This window comes from Periplaneta americana, chromosome 9 (genome assembly GCF_040183065.1).
Source record: "Periplaneta americana isolate PAMFEO1 chromosome 9, P.americana_PAMFEO1_priV1, whole genome shotgun sequence".
In the NCBI taxonomy this organism is placed as follows: Eukaryota; Metazoa; Arthropoda; class Insecta; order Blattodea; family Blattidae; genus Periplaneta; species Periplaneta americana.
In genome coordinates, this window is record NC_091125.1 from 93,062,307 (window position 1) to 93,085,112 (window position 22,806).

Sequence of the window (22,806 nt, forward strand, 5' to 3'; positions counted from 1 at the left end):
GACATTGTGAATTTTCTCTATTCACTCAACTTCACTCGCGATTTTTTCCAATTTAACTTCTCGACTTCTGATTGTTGCTTAATTGAGATTTAAAATGGTTCGTTATGTCACCATTGCTAACGTTCTATCGATTCGAATTCTCGAGTTACACTGCCTCGGCTGCCGCGCGACCAGCCAATTTATACCTCAACTTCTCCTCTCCTGCGTAACGCTAGAAGACGTCACAGTCCCCAACTCAAGGTCGAGTTGGTTACATTGATCCTTCGTCTGTCGATTGCCGTTTACTTCATTGGAATATGAAAATGTGTCGATCGACTTTCTGAGCCGTATTCATAGACATTCTTAGCGCGAGCTTCAGGTGGATGATCAGCGAACTAACGTTTTTCGTATTCATAAACCAGTGTTAGCGATATGACATGATATGAATTCTGTACAAGTAACCAGTTGATAGCCGGGGCTAGTTTAGCACGCTCGTAGCGCGGACTAGCGAAATGTCTATGAATAGCACCCTCTTACTGGTACGAACTTATAGACGTATTCACGTCAAAAACTTCAGAGAAGAAAATTTATATGAATAGCCTATTTTGGCAATAATGCGACGCCAAGGATAGCACACGAATTAACGCCAAAGCTTCAAGGTCAATGTAAGATAAATTATTATAGCTACTACAGTATGCTGTAAAACAAACAAAACGAACTATAACTCGTCTGCTGTCCATGTTTCCCCAGCAATCAAGCATTTCTTTATTTTATACGATAATTTGACATATTGTATGTTTAGTGTTGGGGTTAGTGTTGCAATTATGGTTCTCACAACAGAGGAGAAGGTGTTTATTGTCGAACATTATTTCCGGTCAAATGGAGTATTGAAATTACAAACACTCTGAAAATCAAGATGTCATTATAACATGCAAGGTGACATAAGACTGATCCCTTAGACGGAACTTCTCGACGACAGCTAACATTGTTATGTTATTTGGTGCCGCATTGTTAAATCGCTCCTGGTACTGCTTTTTAACGTGGCGCAAACTCGGCCCATTCTAACGCCCCACTCCGTAAGACCGGAAATAATCCTCGACGTTAAACACTTTCTCCTCTGTTGTGAGAACCATACTTGCCTAAATCAACACAACACTGAATTCACAATAAGTCAAACTATTAGGTATCTGTACTAATAATAAATCTGTAGCCGAAATTTTTCTGCTAATTTTCGATTTTCCAAAAATAATTGGTCCTAACATATATAATTAACCACCCTGAAACCGAAAATCGCTTTTTTGAAATTTTAGTTTGTATGTCTGTCTGTCTGTCTGTATGTTTGTTACCTTTTCACGCGATAATGGCTGAACGGATTTCGATGAAAATTGGAATATAAATTAAGTTCGTTGTAACTTAGATTTTAGGCTATATGGCATTTAAAATACATTATTTAAAAGGGAGGTTATAAGGGGGTCTGAATTAAATAAATCGAAATATCTAGCTTATTATTGATTTTTTTGAAAAATGTTACATAACAAAAGGTTCTTTAAAAATAATTTCCGATAAGTTTTATTCCTTGAAAAATTTTGATAGGACTGATATTTAATGAGATAAATGAGTTTTAAAATTAAAATAACTGCCATCTAAGGCGGTGTATTGAAATAAAAAACAAATGATTTCGTTTATAAGGGGCCTTGGACACAACAATCGAAAGCTATGAAAGATAGCCTACATACAATGTTTGTGTGTTTTATGAAGTAATATCGGAAGCTAAATTAACCGATTTGTATAATTAATTATTATTTCATCATTGGAAAGTGTAGTTTCTCTGGGTGGACATAATGCTATAATGTTATTACAGTAACTTGTGAATGAATTGAGGACAGGTAAGATTAAAATAGCTTCTTATGCACAGAAAACTTGATAGGTTATTCTGTATATTCATTTCCTGTATTTCTGAAAATAATGTTTATGAACATATTCATTTTTATCTCAGAGAATTAACGAACAACGAGAGTGTATTAATTTAGTATGCAGTAATAGTACGTTAGCTTAGCAATCCATTATTTTATAATTAAAATTTTAACTATGCTCAATTGAATCGTGTTAAAATACATAAACTACATATGCAATAAATGCAATACAAAAAAATTGGGTAATGAGCCAAGCAGATTATGTTGTGCTGTTGTAAAAGCTGTTCCTCCTGAGATTCAAGAGCTCCCACAACAAATTAAAAACTTTCTAATTCGAGTACATCCGTTATCAACACACTTTTTACATAATATAATATAATATAAACATAATAATAAATCTGTAGCCAAAATTTTTCTGTTAATTTTCGCTTTTCCAAAAATAATTGGTAATAACAATTAAGAAACATGTTAAAGGAATTGTTATTGCACCAAATGAGTGGTCTCTGGATTAAAATGATCGCATTTTAATATTTTAAATACAATTTAAATTAAGTAAAATATTAAACGATTTATCCTTCAATCAAACACGAATGTTCCATGGATCAAATGTCCTATTTTAGTTATGTAATTACTTTATATTTATTTCTAACGGGTGCAGCGGAGCGCACGGGTACGGCTAGTAGCCTATACAATAAATAAATACTTCGTTGCTAGGGAAACGTGGACAGCAGATGAGCAATAATTTCACTGTCATTTGTTTTGCCGCATATCGTATTTTGTTACTGAATCTTATGTTCTCTGATTATTTTGCTAAATAAAACATAAATTTGATAGTCAACTGAGTTTTCACATCGCGAGTTTATTCACCTTATCCTTCTCTATGGTAACAGAAACAAAACAACGTAAAAACTTTCTCCAGCTGTATGTAAGAAAAAGTCTATTTCTGTGGTGACCTTAATCAGCCCAGTTGTCTCGGACAGCCGCTAGTCCGGGGAAGCCCGGCTCCAGTTGCTACGGGCAGCTATGACGCATTGTTAGGCAACGTTCTTCCGCCATACAATCACCTTCAAAGAAAAATGAATCGAAACAACAAACTAAGATGTAGGTTGCGTATGTTATTGTAAGTCGCTAAACGGCTTTGCTAATTGGCATTTCTTTACGTAACATTCCCTTTAAACTATTATTTAGGGGCTATAATATGACAAAACTGTAAGCTAAATTATTTAACGTATCTTTTAAACTACAGAAGCTGTTGGAGATAACGAGATTATAATGTGGCAATTTTTTTTTATTTAGTTTGCAGCATTGTTATAATTTACGTAAATATTGCTCCATTGGGATCGGATTATAAACGACAACACTGTAAATTACAGCCACTAAAATATGCCGATATTACGTAAATTAATATCAGACATCACAATAATAAAATTCAAATGCAAAAGCGGAAATATTTATTAAAAACGTAATTTCATAAACCATACAAAAATTATTAATAGCAACGTAGAAGAAGCGAAATTTGTGCCAATAACTGCATCCAATGTAACTATGATGTGAAATAATGATCTGTGCTACGTTTGATAAATACCTACTGTACATGAAATAGCTGCTTACACAAATTTAATCTCCTTGTCCTCTGAACACGTCATATAGTGCAAAACTTCCTACTGCAGGCTACCACTTGAATGGGAAGAACTCTTCAGCTATGAGTCAGCTACCATATTCAAGCCTGTATCTCAATTTAAAAAATAAAAGAATTAACTTGACTCTTTTTTGTAACAAGTCGACAAATGAGCAAAGTCAGTAATAATAATAATAATAATAATAATAATAATAAAATTAGTAGTAATAATAATAAAACAGTAATAATAATTCTTTTCACACAATGGTTTTCGATATGCACCCTTTTGACGTATCCCATACTCCGCATCGAAAAATACCTGCGAACGGATGAAAGAGTTTTAAATGCTAATGCGGAAATATTTATTAAAAACGTAATTTCATAACTTACTTACTGGCTTTTAAGGAACCCGGAGGTTCATTGCCCCCTCACATAAGCCCGCCATTGGTCCCTATCCTGAGCAAGATTAATCCAGTCTCTATCATCATATCCCACCGCCCTCAAATCCATTTTAATATTATCTTCCCATCTACGTCTCGGCTTCCCCAAAGGTCTTTTTCACTCCGGCCTTCCAACTAACACACTATATGCATTTCTGGATTCGCCCATACGTGCTACATGCCCTGCCCGTCTCAAATGTCTGGATTTCATGTTCCTCATTATGTCACGTGAAGAATACAATGTGTGCAGTTCTGTGTTGTGTAACTTTCTCCATTCTCCTGTAACTTCATCCCTCTTAGCCCCAAATATTTTCCTAAGCACCTTATTCTCAAACATCCTTAACCTATGTTCCTCTCTCAAAGTAACAGTCCAAGTTTCACAACGATACAGAACAACCGATAACTTTTTTATAAATTCTAGTTTCAGATTTTTTGACAGCAGACTGGATGTTAAAAGCTTCTCAACCGAATAATAACACGCATTTCCCATATTTATTCTGTGTTTAATTTCCTCCCGAGTATCATTTATATTTGTTACTTTTGCTCCCAGGTATTTGAATTTTTACACCTCTTCAAAGGATAAATTTCCAATTTTTATACTTCCATTTCGTACAATATTCTCGTCACGAGACATAATCATATACCTTGTCTTTTCAGGATTTACTTCCAAACCTATCTCTTTATTTGTTTCAAGTAAAATTCCTGTATTTTCCCTAATCATTTATGGATTTTCCCCTAAAATATTCACAGCAATGTAGAAGGAGCGAAATTTGTGCCAATCATTGCATCAAATGTCACTATGATGTGAAAGAATGATCTGTGCTACGTTTGATAAATACCTAAGTGGAATAGCTGCTTGTCTTTGTCCTCTGAACACGTCATATAGTGCGGAACTTCCTACTGTACCACTTGAATGAGAAGAACTCTTCATTTATAAGTCACCTACCTACTGAAAAATTATAGAATTAACTTGACTGTTTTCACAAAAAGTCGTGAAATGAGCAAATTTAGTAATAATAATAATAATAATAATAATAATAATAATAATAATAATAATAATTCTTTTCACGTAATAGTTTTCGAAATGCACCCATTTGACGTGTCCCAGACTCCGTGAACGGATGATAAGATTCTGAAATGCTTTTTTTAACAGAATCTGTTAATAAAATTGAAATTCTGTTAATATAAAATAAACTTCAACTTGGTAAACTAATGATATGGTTCTTGAGACAGCCATCAGAGGGTTCATAAAGTTACAGAACTCTGTTCCGAAGAGAGCGATTTCGGAGTAATGGTTCCAAAATATTATTCCGTACATTCAGATTGTAAATATACCTAATAATAATTCTGATGATGGTAACTGAATATTTTATGGGTTACTCGGAAATAAGTTACTTTAATTTATGGGGTTAGGTACAGCTTACAGCAGTAAGTTTTTTGGAATTATTCAACATTTTTTCCTCCATTACTGTGTCCTGTACAATAATGAAAATTGGTATGTATAAAATACTGTCCTTCTGCTATATGAAAAAATACTTTTACGATAAAAAAAATTATATATATTTTTTCAAAATTCAAAATGTTGGCAGTTTACTGTACAGTGACGAAGCGTTTCCCTCATAACTCATAAACTTGTTAACTTTTTCAAGTTCTCTCCCTTTTATTTTATTGCTGAAACTCATGTTTACAATATCATGCTCTTTCAACTACATTCCTTAATAAATAATACATTTTTTATTTTGTGTTAGAAGAAAATACTGATTTCTGACCATTTTTTTTAAATAAATTATTTTTATCAGACAATCCATCAAAGGCAGAGACGTGATCTTGCATCATATTGTAGATATGACATGCATAAATATACACAAAAAATGTCATCACAGAATATTGGATAGTTTTTTAGTTATGCATCACTGCACAGTGAACTGAATTTTGAAAAAAAAATGTAAATAATTTTTGAATAGTAAATTTTTTTTTTTTCATATAGCAGAAGGACAGTGCTTTACACATACTAATTTTCATTATTGTACAAGATAATTACAGTAATGGAGAAAAAAAATGTTGAATATTTCCAAAATTTTATTGCTGTAAGCTGTACCTAACCCCCTAATAGCCTAACTGAAAACAAATAAGAAGGGCGAACATACTGTATCCCTCAATTATTATTTAAAATTAATTAATTAATTAATTAATAATAATAATAATAATAATAATGTAACTCCTACTTCTTGAGGTTAACTTTAAAACATCTGTTATTAAAATTTCAAATTTTATAGAAACTTAACAACTTTAAACGTGTTAAAAATAAATTGTATAAGGTACATTAACCTTTTAAAATAATTTTAACATTTTTAAAGATTTAAAGTTTTCATAAAGTTTATATTTTAATAATTTATATTTATTTTTTTCTACATTTTAAGTCTGATTAGTGTAATAAGTTACTAATCAATGATGTATGCAATGGAGGGGGAAAGAAACTGGCCACCGTACCCCACTATCTCCTGGCTTAGTAGCCTCATGAGTGTTGAATTATTGGTATCACTTTTGAGGTTTCAACCTGTCTTCGGACAGTTAACTAAAGAAATAATTACAAATAACCTATCTAATGAAAATGGGATATGTAATACGAATTACATCTTTATCAAAATTTGTAATTCATGCAAGAAGTATCTCAAGAAAGCGTACGTGAAGTTTTAAGTATAAGATTTCTAGATTTGGGGTAGTAGTAGTAATAGTAGTAGTAGTAGTAGTAGTAGTAGTAGTAGTAGTAGTAGTAGTAGTAGTAGTAGTAGCAGTAGTAATAATAATAATAATAATAATAATAATAATAATAATAATAATAATAATAATATGTTAATGAGGAAGTGCCGTTATATGCAATTTTTAGAATCGCTTAACAGAAGACTGTCGTTTTCACTGAACTCGTGAGAAAGGCGACAAAACACGATTGGTCCACATCGCCACGCCGAGCTGTGAAACAGAAAGTCTGTGGGCGTGACCTCACTGACAACAGAGAAGAGCTGCAGAAGTGTTTCCTCACTCACTCGCGGTGTGGCTTCAGTGTCGGAAGCATGCTCCAGCTGGCGCTTTTCAGTCTCGTGATCACAATGGCAACCGCCATCACGATCAACAAGTGTTGTGGCGCGGATGAGGTTCTTGTACCGGGCTTCACGTGTCTCAAGACCACTATTCAGCCCACAGCCTGGCTACCTCCTGATGTCAACACATCGCGAAATACAAATCTTCAAATAGGTGCCAAGCCACAGTGTCAAGGACGTCAACACTTCGTGTTTACCGACGACAGTGAGTTATTTGATGTGACAGAAGACGGGCGACTTATTCTGTACGACGAATACAGTGAAAGGAACACAAGTTTCAGAGATTCTTCGTTCTGTTTTGACAATCTGTTAATTCCAGGAAGACAACTTTTAAATATAATACTTCTGTGTCCTTGTACTACAGAAACATGCATCAGAAAGTGTTGTCTTTCGGGAAGCTCTCTAGACGAACACCAAAGATGTAGGTCAGATGACGAAGCAATCTTTCAACATCCATCTGTCAAAGATAGGGAATACTTCCAGTTAAATGGCCTACCTCAATGTCCGGACGGCACTGCATATCTATTGAACTCAACACCTTCAAAGAATCCTCTCCAATACTGGTTTTTAAATGACGGCAGAGTGGATTGTGAAGAATTCAAGGAACCGATTCCAGTCCAGGAATATTGTTGGGATGTTACCAAAGTTAAAAACGGAAGTTCCAGTCTGAATTTGCTGTACTGCAAAAGATGGGAAAAACGTACAGACAGAAGATTATTCTACGGAGTGATGTTGCTGATAGACTCCACGTTTCTATCGGCAACCTTGATCGTGTACGCTGTGTTACCAGAGCTGAGGACTGGCCTCCACGCCAGACATCTGATGGCGCACACAGCCAGCTTCTTAGTCGCCTATTTGGTTCTTGGAATCGGACAACTTCTACCAGAGATCGCCTACGTTTTCTGTTTACAAATAGGTAAGCCATGCTACGCTATGCTCTGTGGATTTCATGCTATGCTAAGCTCTGGGGATTTCCTACTTCACTTGTCTTGTAGATTCATAGTCCTTTTAGATAGACAGTAGTGCAGTAGGCCAACGTTAAAATGACAAATACAACTTTAAATATTTTCATTCTCATAATAATTATCACATCATACGTACGTGTAATTTTAACAGACATTATGTTCAACATGTTCGTATTCGCCTTTATCATTCTCGTCATGTCCACACCTGTGGAGCAACGGTTAGCGACATGAAACCAGGTGGCCTGGGTTCGATTCCCGGTCGAGGCAAGTTACCTGGTTGAGGTTTTTTCCGGGATTTTCCCTCAGCCCAATATGAGCAAATGCTGGGTTACTTTCGGTGTTGGATCCCGGACTCATTTCACCAGCATTATCACCTTCATCTCACTCAGACACTAAATAACCTGAGATGTTGAAAAAGCGTCATAAAATAACCCACTAAAATAAAACAAAATTCTCGTCATCATTAATATAAGCAATTTCATTTCCCTTATTTTCATCATCGTCATAATAATGATCTCCATTACCTTAAATTTCATCACAACCTTCTTCTTATTCATAATTATAAACATAATCATCATAATTTACAACATTATCACATCCATCTTCATCATCTTGATCATGAGATTCATTACATGTTCATCCTATTCATCTTCTTTCATAATCATCATTATCATCGTCATTTCTGTTATCTTGATCATGATCTTCATTAACATAATCTTATTCACCATCCATCATCGTCATTAACATCGCCATCTTCATCATCTTGATCATGATCGTCATTAACGTTGTCATCCTATCTATCATCCTTCATCATCGTCATCGTGATTATCATCGCCATCTCCATCATTATCATGATCATGATCATCATTAACATCCGATCTTATTCAACATACTCTTCTTATTAATTATACTTCATCATCATTATCATCCCCATCTCCATCATCTTGATCATGATATTCATTAACATCCTTATCCTATTCATCATCCATCTTCTCCATCTCTATAATCTTGATCATGATCTTCATTAACATCCTCATCCTATTCATCATCCATCTTCGCCATCTCCATCATATTGTTCATGATCTTCATTAACATGCTCATCCTATTCATCTTCTTTTATCATCATTATTATCGTCAACTCTATTATCTTGATCATGATCTTCATTAACATCCTCATCCTATTCATCATCCATCTTCGCCATCTCTATAATCTTAATCATGATCTTCATTAACATCCTCACCCTATTCATAATCCATCTTCGCCATCTCTATAATCTTAATCATGATCTTCATTAACATCCTCACCCTATTCATCATCCATCTTCGCCATCTCCATCATATTGATCATGATCTTCATTAACATGCTCATCCTATTCGTCTTCTTTTATCATCATTATTACCGTCATCTCTATTATCTTGATCATGATCTTCATTAACATCATCCTATTCAAAATCTATCATCATCATCATCATCATCAACAACATCGCCATCTCCATCGTCTTGATCATGATCTTCATTAACATCGTCATCCTAGCTACCATCCTTCTTTATCGTCATTATAATCGCTATTTACATCTTTATCATGATCATCATTAACATCCAATCTTATTCATCATTCTTCATCATCATTATCATCATCTCATGATCTTGTTCATGTTCTTCATTAACATCTTATTCAAAATCTATCATCATCATCATCATCAACATCGCCATCTCCATCATCTTGATCATGATCTTCATTAACATCGTCGTCCTATCTATCCTCCTTCTTCATCGTCATTATCATCGCTATCTCCATCTTTATCATGATCATCATTAACATTCGATATTATTCATCATCCTTCATTATCATTATCATCATCATCTCATGATCTTGATCATGATCTTCATTAACATCCTCATCATCATCCATCGTCGCCATCCGTACAATCTTGAACGTGACCTTCATTAACATCTTCAACCTAATCACCATCACGTAAGTCCAGATATGGACTTACGCTCTTTGCTATTAATCTAGTTCATAAGTGTGACAAGCCAGTGTCATTGTGCAACGAAAACCTTTCATCCGTTTAATGATGCGGGTTGTAAGACCCTTTTTTTTCCTAGCAACCAGCATTTTCAGTTTATAAACCTACATTCAGGTGTTTCAGGTTTCTGATAAACAAGTAGCAGGGCAGGTTTCTTTCTATTAATTCCGTTCTACTATAACTTTAATTTTACCTTTGCTCTACTCTATATCATTATATAAATTCATATAGTCCGCAGCTATAAGATAATCATCTGGCAGTTTCATACCGAAAATATAAAGATTCTATGCACGAAAATTCTATTGTGTTTACTGTGTACCAAGATACTCTCTCAGACAGATTCACTGTAATTAATTATAATAATATACTGTATATTATCATTTCCTATTAAGATCGAACCATTCTCACCTTATCTTAATCTTGTTCTGAATAACAGGCCTATATATTTGAACAGAGATATGAAATGAATTATGATTAATATTATGTTATAGTTTATGAATAGCCTCTGTACCTAGTTCAAATGCGACAAAAAACAAAGACGAATTAAAATTATCGTATCTGAGGACGGAATAATAAATACGTATAATTAGAATAATTATCTCATTGCCTCTAAATAGCGTCTGTAGTTTAAAAGCAACGTTGATTTTAAAAATTACAATTATTATATTTATCATATAATTATATCATACCATAAATAAATAAATAAATAAACCTCATCGTCCCTGAATATCTTCTGCAATTTAAAGTAAATACTAAGTAAACAGGCTAATTATAGGCCTAATTAAAATTATCGTCTCATCGTCTCTAAACAACTCAGTAATTTAAAGCCAATTGAATAAGGAATTACAATTTGAGTTATCATCTCATCGTACCTGAATATCCTCTGTATTTAAAAGCAGTATTAAATAAATAATTACAATTACAATTATTATTATTATCGTCTCAATATCCCTGACTATCATCTGTACTTTAAACTGAATATAAAAAAATACAATTAACATTATCTTCTCGTCTCTATATAGGATCTGTAGTTTGACAGTAACGTAGAATAAAGAATTACAATTATAGTTATCATCCTATTGTCCCTGAATATCTTCTGTATTTAGAAGGAATATTAAATAAATATATTGTAATATTATCATCTCGTATCTAAATAAACTCTTCAGTTTAAAAGCGACGTTGAATACAGAATTATAACAAAATTATAGTTATCCTATCGTCCCTGAATATCCTCGGTAGCGTAAAACAAATATTAAATAATTACTTAAATTATCATCTCATCATTTCTACATAGCCTCTATAGTTTAAAAGCAATATTGAATATATGATTACAATAAATTATAAGTTACCATCCCATCGTCCCTGAATATTCTCTGTAGTTAAATGTAATGTTGGATAAATAACTACAATTACATTCATTATCTAGTCGTCCCTGAATATCCTCGCTAGTTTGAAAGGAATATTAAAATTACAATTACAGTTATCATCTAATAGTCTGTAAATATCCACTGTATTTTAAAAGCAATTTTGGACAAATAATTATAAGTGTCACTCCATCGTCCCTGAATATCATCTGCAGTTTGAAAGGAATATTAAACAAATAATTAAAATTACAATTATCGTCTTAGTGTATCTAAATACTCTCTGTAGTATTTTAAGAACAACTTTGAACAAAGAATTATAAAAATCATCCCATCGTCCCTGAATATCCTATATACTGTAGTTTAAAAGGAATGTCAAATAAATAATTATAATTATCATCTTATCATCTCTATTTATTCTCTGTGTTTTAAGAGAAGCTTTGAACAAAGAATTATAATTATCATATCATCGTTCCTGAATATCCTCTGTAATTTAAAAAGAATATTAAATAAATAATTAGAATTACAATTATCATATAATTGTCTCTAAATACCGTATCGGTATCGCCTATAGTTTAAGAGGAATATTAAATAAATAATTACGATACGATTACAATAATTATCATCTAATCATCTCTAAATATCGATATCTCCTGTAATACAAAATGAACATTAAATAAATAATTAGAATTACAATTATCATCTAAGTGTCTCTAAATACCGTACCGGTATCCCCTATAGTTTAAAAGGAATATTAAATAAGTAATTACGATACAATTACAATAATTATTATCTAATCATCTCTAAATATCGATATCTCCTGTAATACAAAATGAACATTAAATAAATAATTAGAATTGCAATTATCATCTAAGTGTCTCTAAATACCGTACCGATATCCCCTATAGTTTAAAAGGAATATTAAATAAGTAATTACGATACAATTACAATAATTATCATCTAATCATCTCTAAATATCGATATCTCCTATAATACAAAATGAACATTAAATAAATAATTAGAATTACAATTATCATCTAAGTGTCTCTAAATACCGTACCGATATCCCCTATAGTTTAAAAGGAATATTAAATAAGTAATTACGATACAATTACAATAATTATCATCTAATCATCTCTAAATATCGATATCTCCTGTAATACAAAATGAACATTAAATAAATAATTAGAATTACAATTATCATCTAAGTGTCTCTAATTACCGTACCGGTATCCGCTATAGTTTAAAAGGAATATTAAATAAGTAATTACGATACAATTACAATAATTATCATCTAATCATCTCTAAATATCGATATCTCCTGTAATTCAAAATGAACATTAAATAAGTAATTAGAATTACAATTATCATCTAATCATCTCTAAATATCAGTATCTCATGTAATTCAAAAGGAATATTAAATAAATAATTGCAATGGAATGGAATTTACGGAGGGGGCACTATGACCCAGCACGGCGACCTGTTGAGATCTATTGCGCTAACCCTCTAGTGGCGCATTCCCAAACCCACACCGGTTGACCACACTAAGGGTCTCTGTGTACCCAGGTTTCGAGCAGGCAACTCCCTCGTCCCTAGGCCAGCCCCCTCCATGCGTCGCCAGCCGGCGTTCGGGGAATGCTACGGAATGATGACGAAATGGAGAAATGGTGACGGAATTATGTAAATGCCTAATACGGAGAAAAACGGGAGAACCCCGAGAAAAACCCCAACTGCGACCTTGTCCACCACAAGTGTCACTATGAATTTTTCAAAAGGAAAAATCCCAGACCTGACCGGAACTCGAACCCGGGCCGCCTGCGTGACAGGCTGAAGGTCTGACCATTGAGCCACCGCAGAGGGTAAATGAATAATTATAATTACAATCATCATCTAATCGTCTCTAAATACCAGTATCTCCTGTAATTCAAAAGGAATATTAAATTAATAAATTACGATACAAATACAATTATCATCTATTCGTCTCTGAATATTCTCTGAATCTTAAGAGAAACTTCGAAAAGGAAATAATTATCATCCCATCGCCCTGCATATTCTCTGTAGTTTAAATGGAATATTAAGTAAATAATTATATTTACAACTACCCTACGTATAGTCTCATCGCCTCTGTAGCTTAAAGTACCTGTAGAGTTAAATAAAACATAATTACAAATTATCATCCCACCACCACTATTTAGTTTCTGTTGTTTAAAGGGGCGCTAATTAAATAGTAACTTACAAATAAAATGAATTACCATTTTATATACTTTAGAAAGAACATTAAATAAAAAAAAATACAATTATCCTATCATCGTCCTGGAATAAACTTTATGGTTTGAAAGTAACGCCAAATGAATAGATATAATACAATTATAGAATCGTTTCTGGATAACGTAAGTAATTAAAATAGGACGCCAAATATATAGGTATAAGTACAATTGAAGACTAAACATTCAAAATGGTCAATATATTAAAATGTATTAAAATTTATTATTTTCAAAAATATTGTTTTATTCATCGTGTAGATCGAAAGATATGAGTATTCATTTAAACATTTATACGCACAATAATTATTCTGAACACAATAATTGTTTTAATCCAATCATGAATGAGCTAACACTCAACTGAAATTGAAAATTGTAAAAATGGCTATGTCCAAACACTATTGTGATATGTAGTAAAATCAAAATCAACACTGATATAATAAACTTTCTAGCAAAAAATTCAGTGAATAAGTAATTCACTTCATAAATACGTATAAATATAAAATTTTCTCTAATCCTGAAATACGAGTATGCACTATGCCTAGCTTCAGAGATACCTTTCTTCTCTTTGTAAAAATCCTTAACGCTTTTGCTTCATATTCAACCTTCTGAAAGACACAATTGTTTTACCTTTCTTACTAAATAAGTTGACACTGTATCATTTTTAAATATAATTAGAACTTCTTTGTAGCTTTCAAGGACTGGTGTTCAGTTTCCAAAGAAGTCACAAACTAATGTCTAGAATTCAGGGAAGTCAAATGCATATATTTCACTGTGAATGGCTGTGTATGTCGTGTTGACTTTATTACATTTCTGAGTTTTCCTAGGGTAAAAAGGAAATATTTCAATATCCACTTTCTCTTTCCTACGGCAACAAAATTTCAATGACATGCAAGGCATCCATGTTTGGAAACCAAATAAGAGCATAAGCATAAACAAGCTAGAATGGTATTAATAATATAGTTTTCGTTTCACACAAAAAAAAAACTTTCCTTTCGTGGTGATAACAGCCATTATTTTGTTGATTGCTGCAGACCGTATAATAGAATTTAGCTCTCATCTATTTTCAAATAAATCTGAACTTATCACCAGTACAATTCATTACTCGTAACAACAATATTACACTAGTAGCACAGTCTACTATATACAGTCGCGAAGCTCAATATGTAGTAAAAATGCAAACATGGGTAGTTGCCCACCACTAGGATCGCTACTATTGCCTCATCATCGCAGATCTCTCTCCTAGCAGACGACAAAATATTAAATGCATAAAGTTAATTTATTATTTTAATGAAGTATATTAATTTCCACCATAAACTCGAAGATACCTGCAAGAAATAAGTTAATATAATTTTTGTTTGTGCAAAACGAACTGAAATTTACTATAATAGCTTCACTCATTCAAGATTATAGCGATAATTAACTGTGAAACCAATAAATATTAATTTGCATTTCTCTTTACAACAATAATAATGGAAATATGAATTAATGGAGTAACTTACGTGTACCGGTACTTGTAGTGTAGGCTTACGTAGTTAACAAAGTGGGATGAGGTTAAGCAATAATAATCACACCAGAATTGGAAATAAAACGTGATCAATAAATTTTATTGTAACAGACTTTTTCTACGTCTCTAGTAAAGCAACAAATAAAAATAACAACAAAATTAACAGCTATAATTAAAAACATATCCTTTGAAGAAAAAAGTAGGCCTAAGCAATAATAATCCCACCAGAATTGAATATAAAACGTGATCAATAAATTTCATTAAAACAAACTTAATTTTTCTACGTCTTTAGTAAAATAACACATAAAAATAATAACAAAATTAATAGCTACAATTAAAAATATATCCTCTGAAAAAAAAAAGTAGACCTAACCTTTATTTCTCTGGAAATTTAGCAGCCTAAGTGACAGAACTTTAACCGGTATCTAATGTCCTTTCGGTTAGACTGAAACATTTCATTGTGAAATTTAAGGATATAATGTATTCTAACAGTCACAAAGAACTTCAAATTAACAGTTTTGTTCCTGCACAGCATTCTTGTGGAAACCCAGGAACCTTTCTGAATCTTTCGGAAATCGGAAAAAGGATAACTCTGGCCTCTTTCTCTTACTGTTGCTACAATTTATAGCACTACAAACGTCTCCTCCTTGTCCCATATTATTATTCCAATTATTATATTTTAGCCATTAACATTTTCATTATAACCAATAACGAACATTTCACAAGCATCAATGTGAAATACGCAACGAGCTAGCACTCGATAGAAATACGACACAGTCCAAAGTCGACCATGGACAGTCTATTGTTTCTAGTTGCTAACCGCTTGGAGCGCTTTATCATGAGATTTGCAAAAAAACACCTCAAGCTTCGCGACTATATATAGTAGACTGTGCTAGTAGAACAAAATATTCCTTAAATTTTCACCCTCCAATTATTATTTCATAATTTTTATATTTGGAGACCTAGATCAAGAAATAATTGTATCATGATAAACCTGAGTTTAAAAGCGAAATCACATTACCGGTGAAAACTATTTTGTAAGTGTGAAATTCGACTATTTCCTTACTGCACGAGTACATTAAAATATTTTTTCTGTGAAAGCAGAGATTATAAATACATAGAAGCCTCCTGCATACCTGAGTTCGAACCCCGGACTTTCCAGTACGTTTTATATGAGTTATTTAAAATGATATGGATGTAATTTCTTTAATTTCATTTGCATAAAAAGTCGTATAACTAAACGGAGCAATGTAATAGATATTATAACTAATAACTACATTTAATCAACCACTGAGTGTTACAATATACAGAGTGATTCACTAGGATTTACCATCACTTACGGAGCTTATTTCCGAAGACATTCTGAGCAAAAATATTATATAAACATTTGTCCTAATCTCAAAATGTAAAGATCTCGGGGAATACATAAAATATTTATAAACATATATACAGACTAACTAAGAAAACAAAATATTAGACTCATGATTATATTATTATTATTATGCCGCTAATAATTTTGCAACAAATCATCACTTTGCAAAAGGTAATATTTAACAAAATATCACGAAAAATAATCAAATATCACCGCCATATTGTTGTTATTATATCATGTGCATGCGCAAACCCACGACGTAGAGGAGAAAGTTGTGAGAACGTCACAGAATCACTGCCCTAACAGATAAGAGTGCTTCGATCACAAGTGACAGAAATATTAGTCACAGAGTACTGAATATACAATACTCTTTCTATTACGGAGCAGATTTCAATAGCGATATTTTGTCACAGATATTTCGCGTCATCAGTCACAGGTTTATAAGTGACAACCACGTACCTATGACAAAATATCGGTTTTTGAAATATCGGCCATCTCTAATCACTGTACGTACAGTATCACTCACTTGCAAACTAAAAATAATGCTATACGCGAGGACAAATTGTTATGCACTTCGTATACATACGCTTGACGGCATCAATCGTAACGTATCAGACCAGACACTTGCACGTCAAAGATGGCATTAGTAGCCTATATCAGTCATGTCAACTGATGTCGATAGGCGCAAGCGCGCACTTTAGAGCTCAGGAGAGCCTGAGCGCTTTACAGCGGAAAGGAAAGAGACAGACGAAATAGATAGTATATGCCGCTTGGTCGAGCTATATAGGGTGTTTCCAAGGTGGTGTTACAAACTTTCAGGGATGATGGCGAAGAGCACATGTATCAATTTGAGATAAGGAACCATGGTCCGGAAATGACTGAGTCGAAAGTTATAAGCAAAAATAGTTGTGTGGAAATGGAATTGTAATTTGGCACCACGTGGCCTCCTTCCCTTAACTTTTGGAACAGTCGTGGAAAGATGGTATGGGCCGGATGTCTCCTACGTGGGTACTTAACCCCGATACAATCTGTGAGCTTGTCTACTGTTCCCATTGGCTCCTCCGTATTCGAAAATCAGGTCTGCTTATTCCGCTCTCGTGTACTCCTCCATTTCACTAGGACTGATCGACTGGACACTGCAACTTGTACACATACACTGCTGTCTACAGACGTACATATCAGGACCGACCATGTCCGTTACACATTACGCTATCTGCATTGCTTTAGTGTAGTTTCCTGTCCCCATCTCTCAGACAGCGCATTGACAGTAGACAACGTAAACAACGTCAGATGAATACAGTATGTGTAAGATGTACAGATAAATACACATAAATAAGGTGTACAGAGGAATAAAATTATTTCATTTCCACAGAACTATTTTTGCTTGTAACTTTCGACTCGGTCATTTCCGGACCAGAGTTCCTTATCTCAAATTGATACATGTGCCCTTCGCCATCATCCCTGAAGGTTTGTAACACCACCTTGGAAACACCCTGTATAGCTCGACCAAGCGGAAACACCCTGTATACAGGGATAGCCAGCACTGATTCAATGGATAAAGGGAAGAGAACTTATTAAAAATGTGTCTATGTTAATTTTTAGATTTGTCTGAGAAGTAGCCTACAAGTGCATTATAAGAATGCAAGTTTTAATTTTAATGCTAATTTTTCGCAAGCTTACTTTTTTATTCAAAAGGAATATTTTCTCAATTTTTTTACAGAAAAGTGAAATTATCAGATATGTTTGTTTAGTAGCCTTACAGTTACTGAAACAATATTTTCGTAAATCTAATATATCGTAAATATGTATTACTGAAGTTGTGTATTACAAATTTTGAAAATATTCGCATGGGAAATATTTGTAAGGAAATTAATTAACAAAGAAACTACTGTTACATCGTAAGCAAAAGATATGTGCCCATGCGTTGTAAGAATGTCAGCTCTATAGCTTCAGCAGATTTCGAGAAAATAATTTAATATTCTGATGATAGGAAGTTGCGTACCAATATCACCTTAAAAGCATTAAGCGATAAGAGTTTTGTTACGTAATTCTAGTTACAGTTAAAACATATACCTAGGTAACGTTGCTTTGTACTATAATATTGTTTTGATTATTTTATTGATTAATTTTATAACGCTAAAGGTACCATCAATATCAATTTCAACTTATCATGTCATACTCAGTCTCTTTCTTTGGGATATAACTTTCTTATGAATGATGTGTTTCATTCTCTTAGTGTAGTATAATTGTACTACTATGACATTTATGTGAATATTCCCTCTTAACTCTTTATTGTGTTATTAACGCTTGAAACACAACTAAAATATTAAGAAATTGGTGTTAGTAATTTTGTTTTACAGACAATATAGATAATGAAAGAAGCCATATAAAAATAACGACATAAAATTTTACGTTCCGTTTGAAGTTTGTGCACCACTGTTTTCTTAATTCAACAGGATGCTTATTTATACACATAATCCTCTCTCCTTCCATACCTAGTGCTTGATACCCGCGCACGACGTCAAGGTCAGAAAAAATGCGCTTGCTTCGACATCACTGGCCTATATATAAGAAATGTATATATGGTTTAGCATATCCTAACGTTAGGTGGAACACCCTGTACTTATATCCTCACGGAAGTATGAAATATTGATTTTAAAACGTCTGTGTACCAATAGATCAATATTCACACAGCTTGTCAAAACTTTTCTCTGTGAGTTTACCAATACAGTAAGTTATTCTATTCTTGGAATTTATTTCTTTAGTTCCAATTCAGAGTCTTCTTTTACTACTCCAAAGATGGACTCAGACTTGTAGTAATAAATCTGTCATCCAACATACATTATTACTTCTATTTTCAATATGACATTTCAAGTGGGACAGATCCCGCCAAATCTGCGGGTTAATACTGTCGTGATCATTAAAATGCTTATCATAACTTAAATAATACTCCTGTCCTTTTTATATTACTTATTTAACATCGTTTACAAGTGAAAATCTTACTGGGATGAGATGATTATATAGAGATGGAGCATTGGTGAAATGAGGGGGTAGAAAAAATGAAAATATTTACTCTGAGAAAACAGACCAGAATATAATGCAAGATATGCCGGGTATTAAACCTAAGGCTCTTAGGACCTTCAGGTCACTAGTATTGTCTGGTTTTGCCAATGATGAAATTACTCCTAAGCCCTCTCCGTTTCAAGGAACAGCCGTCAGTCCTGCGTGACTCAGTTGTCCTTCGACGCTTGTCGGTATGGCAAACAGCTTGATCCGTGAGCCAGTTTGTCAGACTGCACCGTCTGTTGTTTTCATTTACAATAATTATTCATCTGTCTTTGGCTATTATGTAGGCTAGTATAGAGCTCTATGCACGAAAACACGCACAGTTTTCAATGATACATAAGACGACAAAGGGTGGGTTAAACTTCCGGATACGATTATACACGTTAAAACATATTCTGTATGTATCCTTTCCCAAAACCTTCTGGTTTTATTGAAGGGGGTTAGTATGATATAGTCCTAGACAAAATTTTACAGGAGAACGTATTAAACGTCTAGAGTCCAATGCTATTAGGTGCGATATCATCATTTCTTTGGCAAATACTTATCCCATTTGTTGAGTAATTTTTATAATATTTTACTATAGGGGAACAACTTAGAAAACTCTGTTGATCTGTACATGCGTCAATCTTAAAGAATGACACAATATACTATTCATTTCCTCCTTTCTAATTGTCAGCCAATAGTATCATGTACTGTTAGCAGTGATGCGTCTACGGATCATAACAATATGCGGAAACTAAGAGGAATGCAGAAAATAAGAAAGATTCGAGAATGCTGAGTTTGCAGAATACTAGGAAGGAATAATAATAATAATAATAATAATAATAATAATAATAATAAATAATAATAATAATAATAGTAATAATAATAATAAATAATAATAATAATAATAATAGTAATAATAATAATAATAATAATAATGAGAGAGAGAAATAAATCGTCCGGCCTTAATTAAGGATGACCACGAGGATCCGGAAATTAATAGCAAATAGAAATAATTAAATATAAATATTGTTATAAAAATAAAATTAATAATTAAGCACCATTGATTATCAATTATAAAATAAAATCTTATAAGATGACTTTAAAATTATACTTATAAATAAAAGATTTTATTTAAAATTAACATATCCTTAATTAAGACCTTCTGAGTGGTATAAATGAAATTGTATAATGTGCAGGGAATCTTTTAGAATTTGCGAGATGATTTTTCGAATTTCAGAAGATGGTATTGATAATTGTTTTAAAAAATTATATGCAAATTTTGGTAAAGAACTCCGAGGATCAAAAAATAAACCTGTCACTGACCAATTGAAGAGAGGCACAGTCTAGTATATACATTCACGAAGCTCAATACGTAGTAAATATGCAAACATTAGATAGTTGCTCACCACTAAGATCGCTAATATCGGTTCATTACAGGCAATGCAAAATAGTACCGGCACAGTCTGTTGTTTCTAGCACCCTCAAAACTCAAGTTTCGTGACTGTATATAGTAGACTGTGAGAGAGGGATGTTATACTTGGCACTGAGGTAGGGAATACAAGGTTCATAAATGACCCTCTTTTCATGATCAACCTGATGAGCTTGGTTTAGATCTCTTTTCATGCGTATAGTTGGATCTATGATAATAGCCTTTTGTTGTTGCCTGTTTATTGCTATTATATCCGCTCTTCTGTGAGAGTAGTCTTCAGAAATACAGTGGACCTCTTCATGAACTTCCCAACCCTTGTTCCGAAGAAGACAGGCGATAGCTCCACGGACTTTATGATGTCTGTTGTTACGCAATAATTCTCCTTTCCGACAAAAGCCCAACACGTGGCCAAGAGTAATAATAATAATAATAATAATAATAATAATAATAATAATAATAATAATAATAATAATAATAATAATAAAATTTGCCTACGTATTATTTTAATAACGTATTAATGAAATCATAATTAATATACGGTAATTGTAATTGGAGGCCTCAAGTCAAAGATGAACCAATATGCCATGCCGCCTCTGCGTTGTGGAAGTTTTGTCTAGTACTGTAAAGTAATTTTTTCTTGAATTCATGAAAGAAAGTACGTTTCTGGACATGAAATAATAACAATTTTTAACTGTCGTATCATGCACTAAACAACGAGAGCGTATTGATCCGTGTTACTTCTCTTTTACTTTCAGATACTTCAAATTCAACTACAAGTTTTAGACTACATATAATTAACACTGTTCTATTTATTTTCCGCAAATGAATTTGGCCAACATTAATAAGTGAAACATAATTTGTGCGCTGAGGACAAGAGGAACTTCACTGCTCGAAATGTGTAGGCCTAATAAGAAAATACGTGCCATTATTTTCAGCCGTCTTTGGCTATTGAAAAGTATTTGATCATAATAATTCAATATTTCTAAAACACAGAAAAAATTTTCCATTTACCAATCACGTATCTTAAGAATGATACGAACTGCGGTAAGAGACGTTTAGGACATTAAAATTAACCCCGATATATAACCCTTGCTTTATTTTCAATGTGGACATTTGCTGACCTATAAATGTAATAGCAAAAATTGAGGTATCTCAGCCGGTAGAGCAACTGGGCTCGGAGTGCAAGATTTTCGAATTCTATCTCGGACGGGGACAATAATTACCAAGTCTCCTGCAAAATAAGCACCCGTTCAATCTTCCGGGACAAAGATATCTAGAGTGTAGTGCTAATCACTCACCCCTCATAGTTCTGAAGTTAAAACATAGCAGTTTCATGGCCATTTACTTCATTATTGCTAGAATAAAAGAGGAATTATTGTTCCGCTTTTGGAAATTCTCACGGAAACACATTCAGATCGTTTCCGTCTCTTCATCCATCCTTCGATCCGTCCGTCCGTCTCTATATGTGTATAACGTTTTCTTTGTAATGAATAGTTGTTGTTTGTATTTCGATACTTACGAATCGATTCTTACAAGAGGAATGCACGTGAAATATACAATTTTTACTCGAATTATAGTATTGGTTCACGTAGTAAGAATCCATTCGAAAATGACTGCAACAATTTTAGTTCTGTCACATTAATATGTACAGCAAACATTAACAACGTGAATTTAAAGTAAACTTAGTGTGAAATTTAATTACTAGCAATGTAAAACATGAACACTAAATAGTAACTAATCATAAAATAAGTAGCTGATAAACAAAAATAATGTCATTAGCCTTT

The 22,806-nt window shown here is 33.1% G+C and overlaps 2 protein-coding genes across 5 annotated transcripts in view; one reads left to right on the top strand and one right to left on the bottom strand.

Moving 5' to 3' along the window:
• LOC138706245 (CXXC-type zinc finger protein 1-like) overlaps nucleotides 1–22,806 on the bottom strand; it is a 103,180-nt gene that overhangs the window by 80,120 nt on the left and 254 nt on the right. The gene's annotated exons all lie outside the window — the stretch shown is intronic.
• Nucleotides 1–22,806, top strand: part of LOC138706244 (probable G-protein coupled receptor Mth-like 3) — a 78,999-nt gene that overhangs the window by 26,391 nt on the left and 29,802 nt on the right. The window contains exon 1 of one of the 2 annotated variants that reach the window (XM_069835296.1): nucleotides 6,994–7,964. The exons of the other annotated variant lie outside the window; for it this stretch is intronic. Within the exon in view, the coding sequence (XP_069691397.1) occupies nucleotides 7,022–7,964 (943 nt within the window). The 5' untranslated portion in view covers nucleotides 6,994–7,021. Of the gene's footprint in view, nucleotides 1–6,993; nucleotides 7,965–22,806 lie in introns of those variants that run through there. 2 annotated transcript variants of the gene reach the window in all.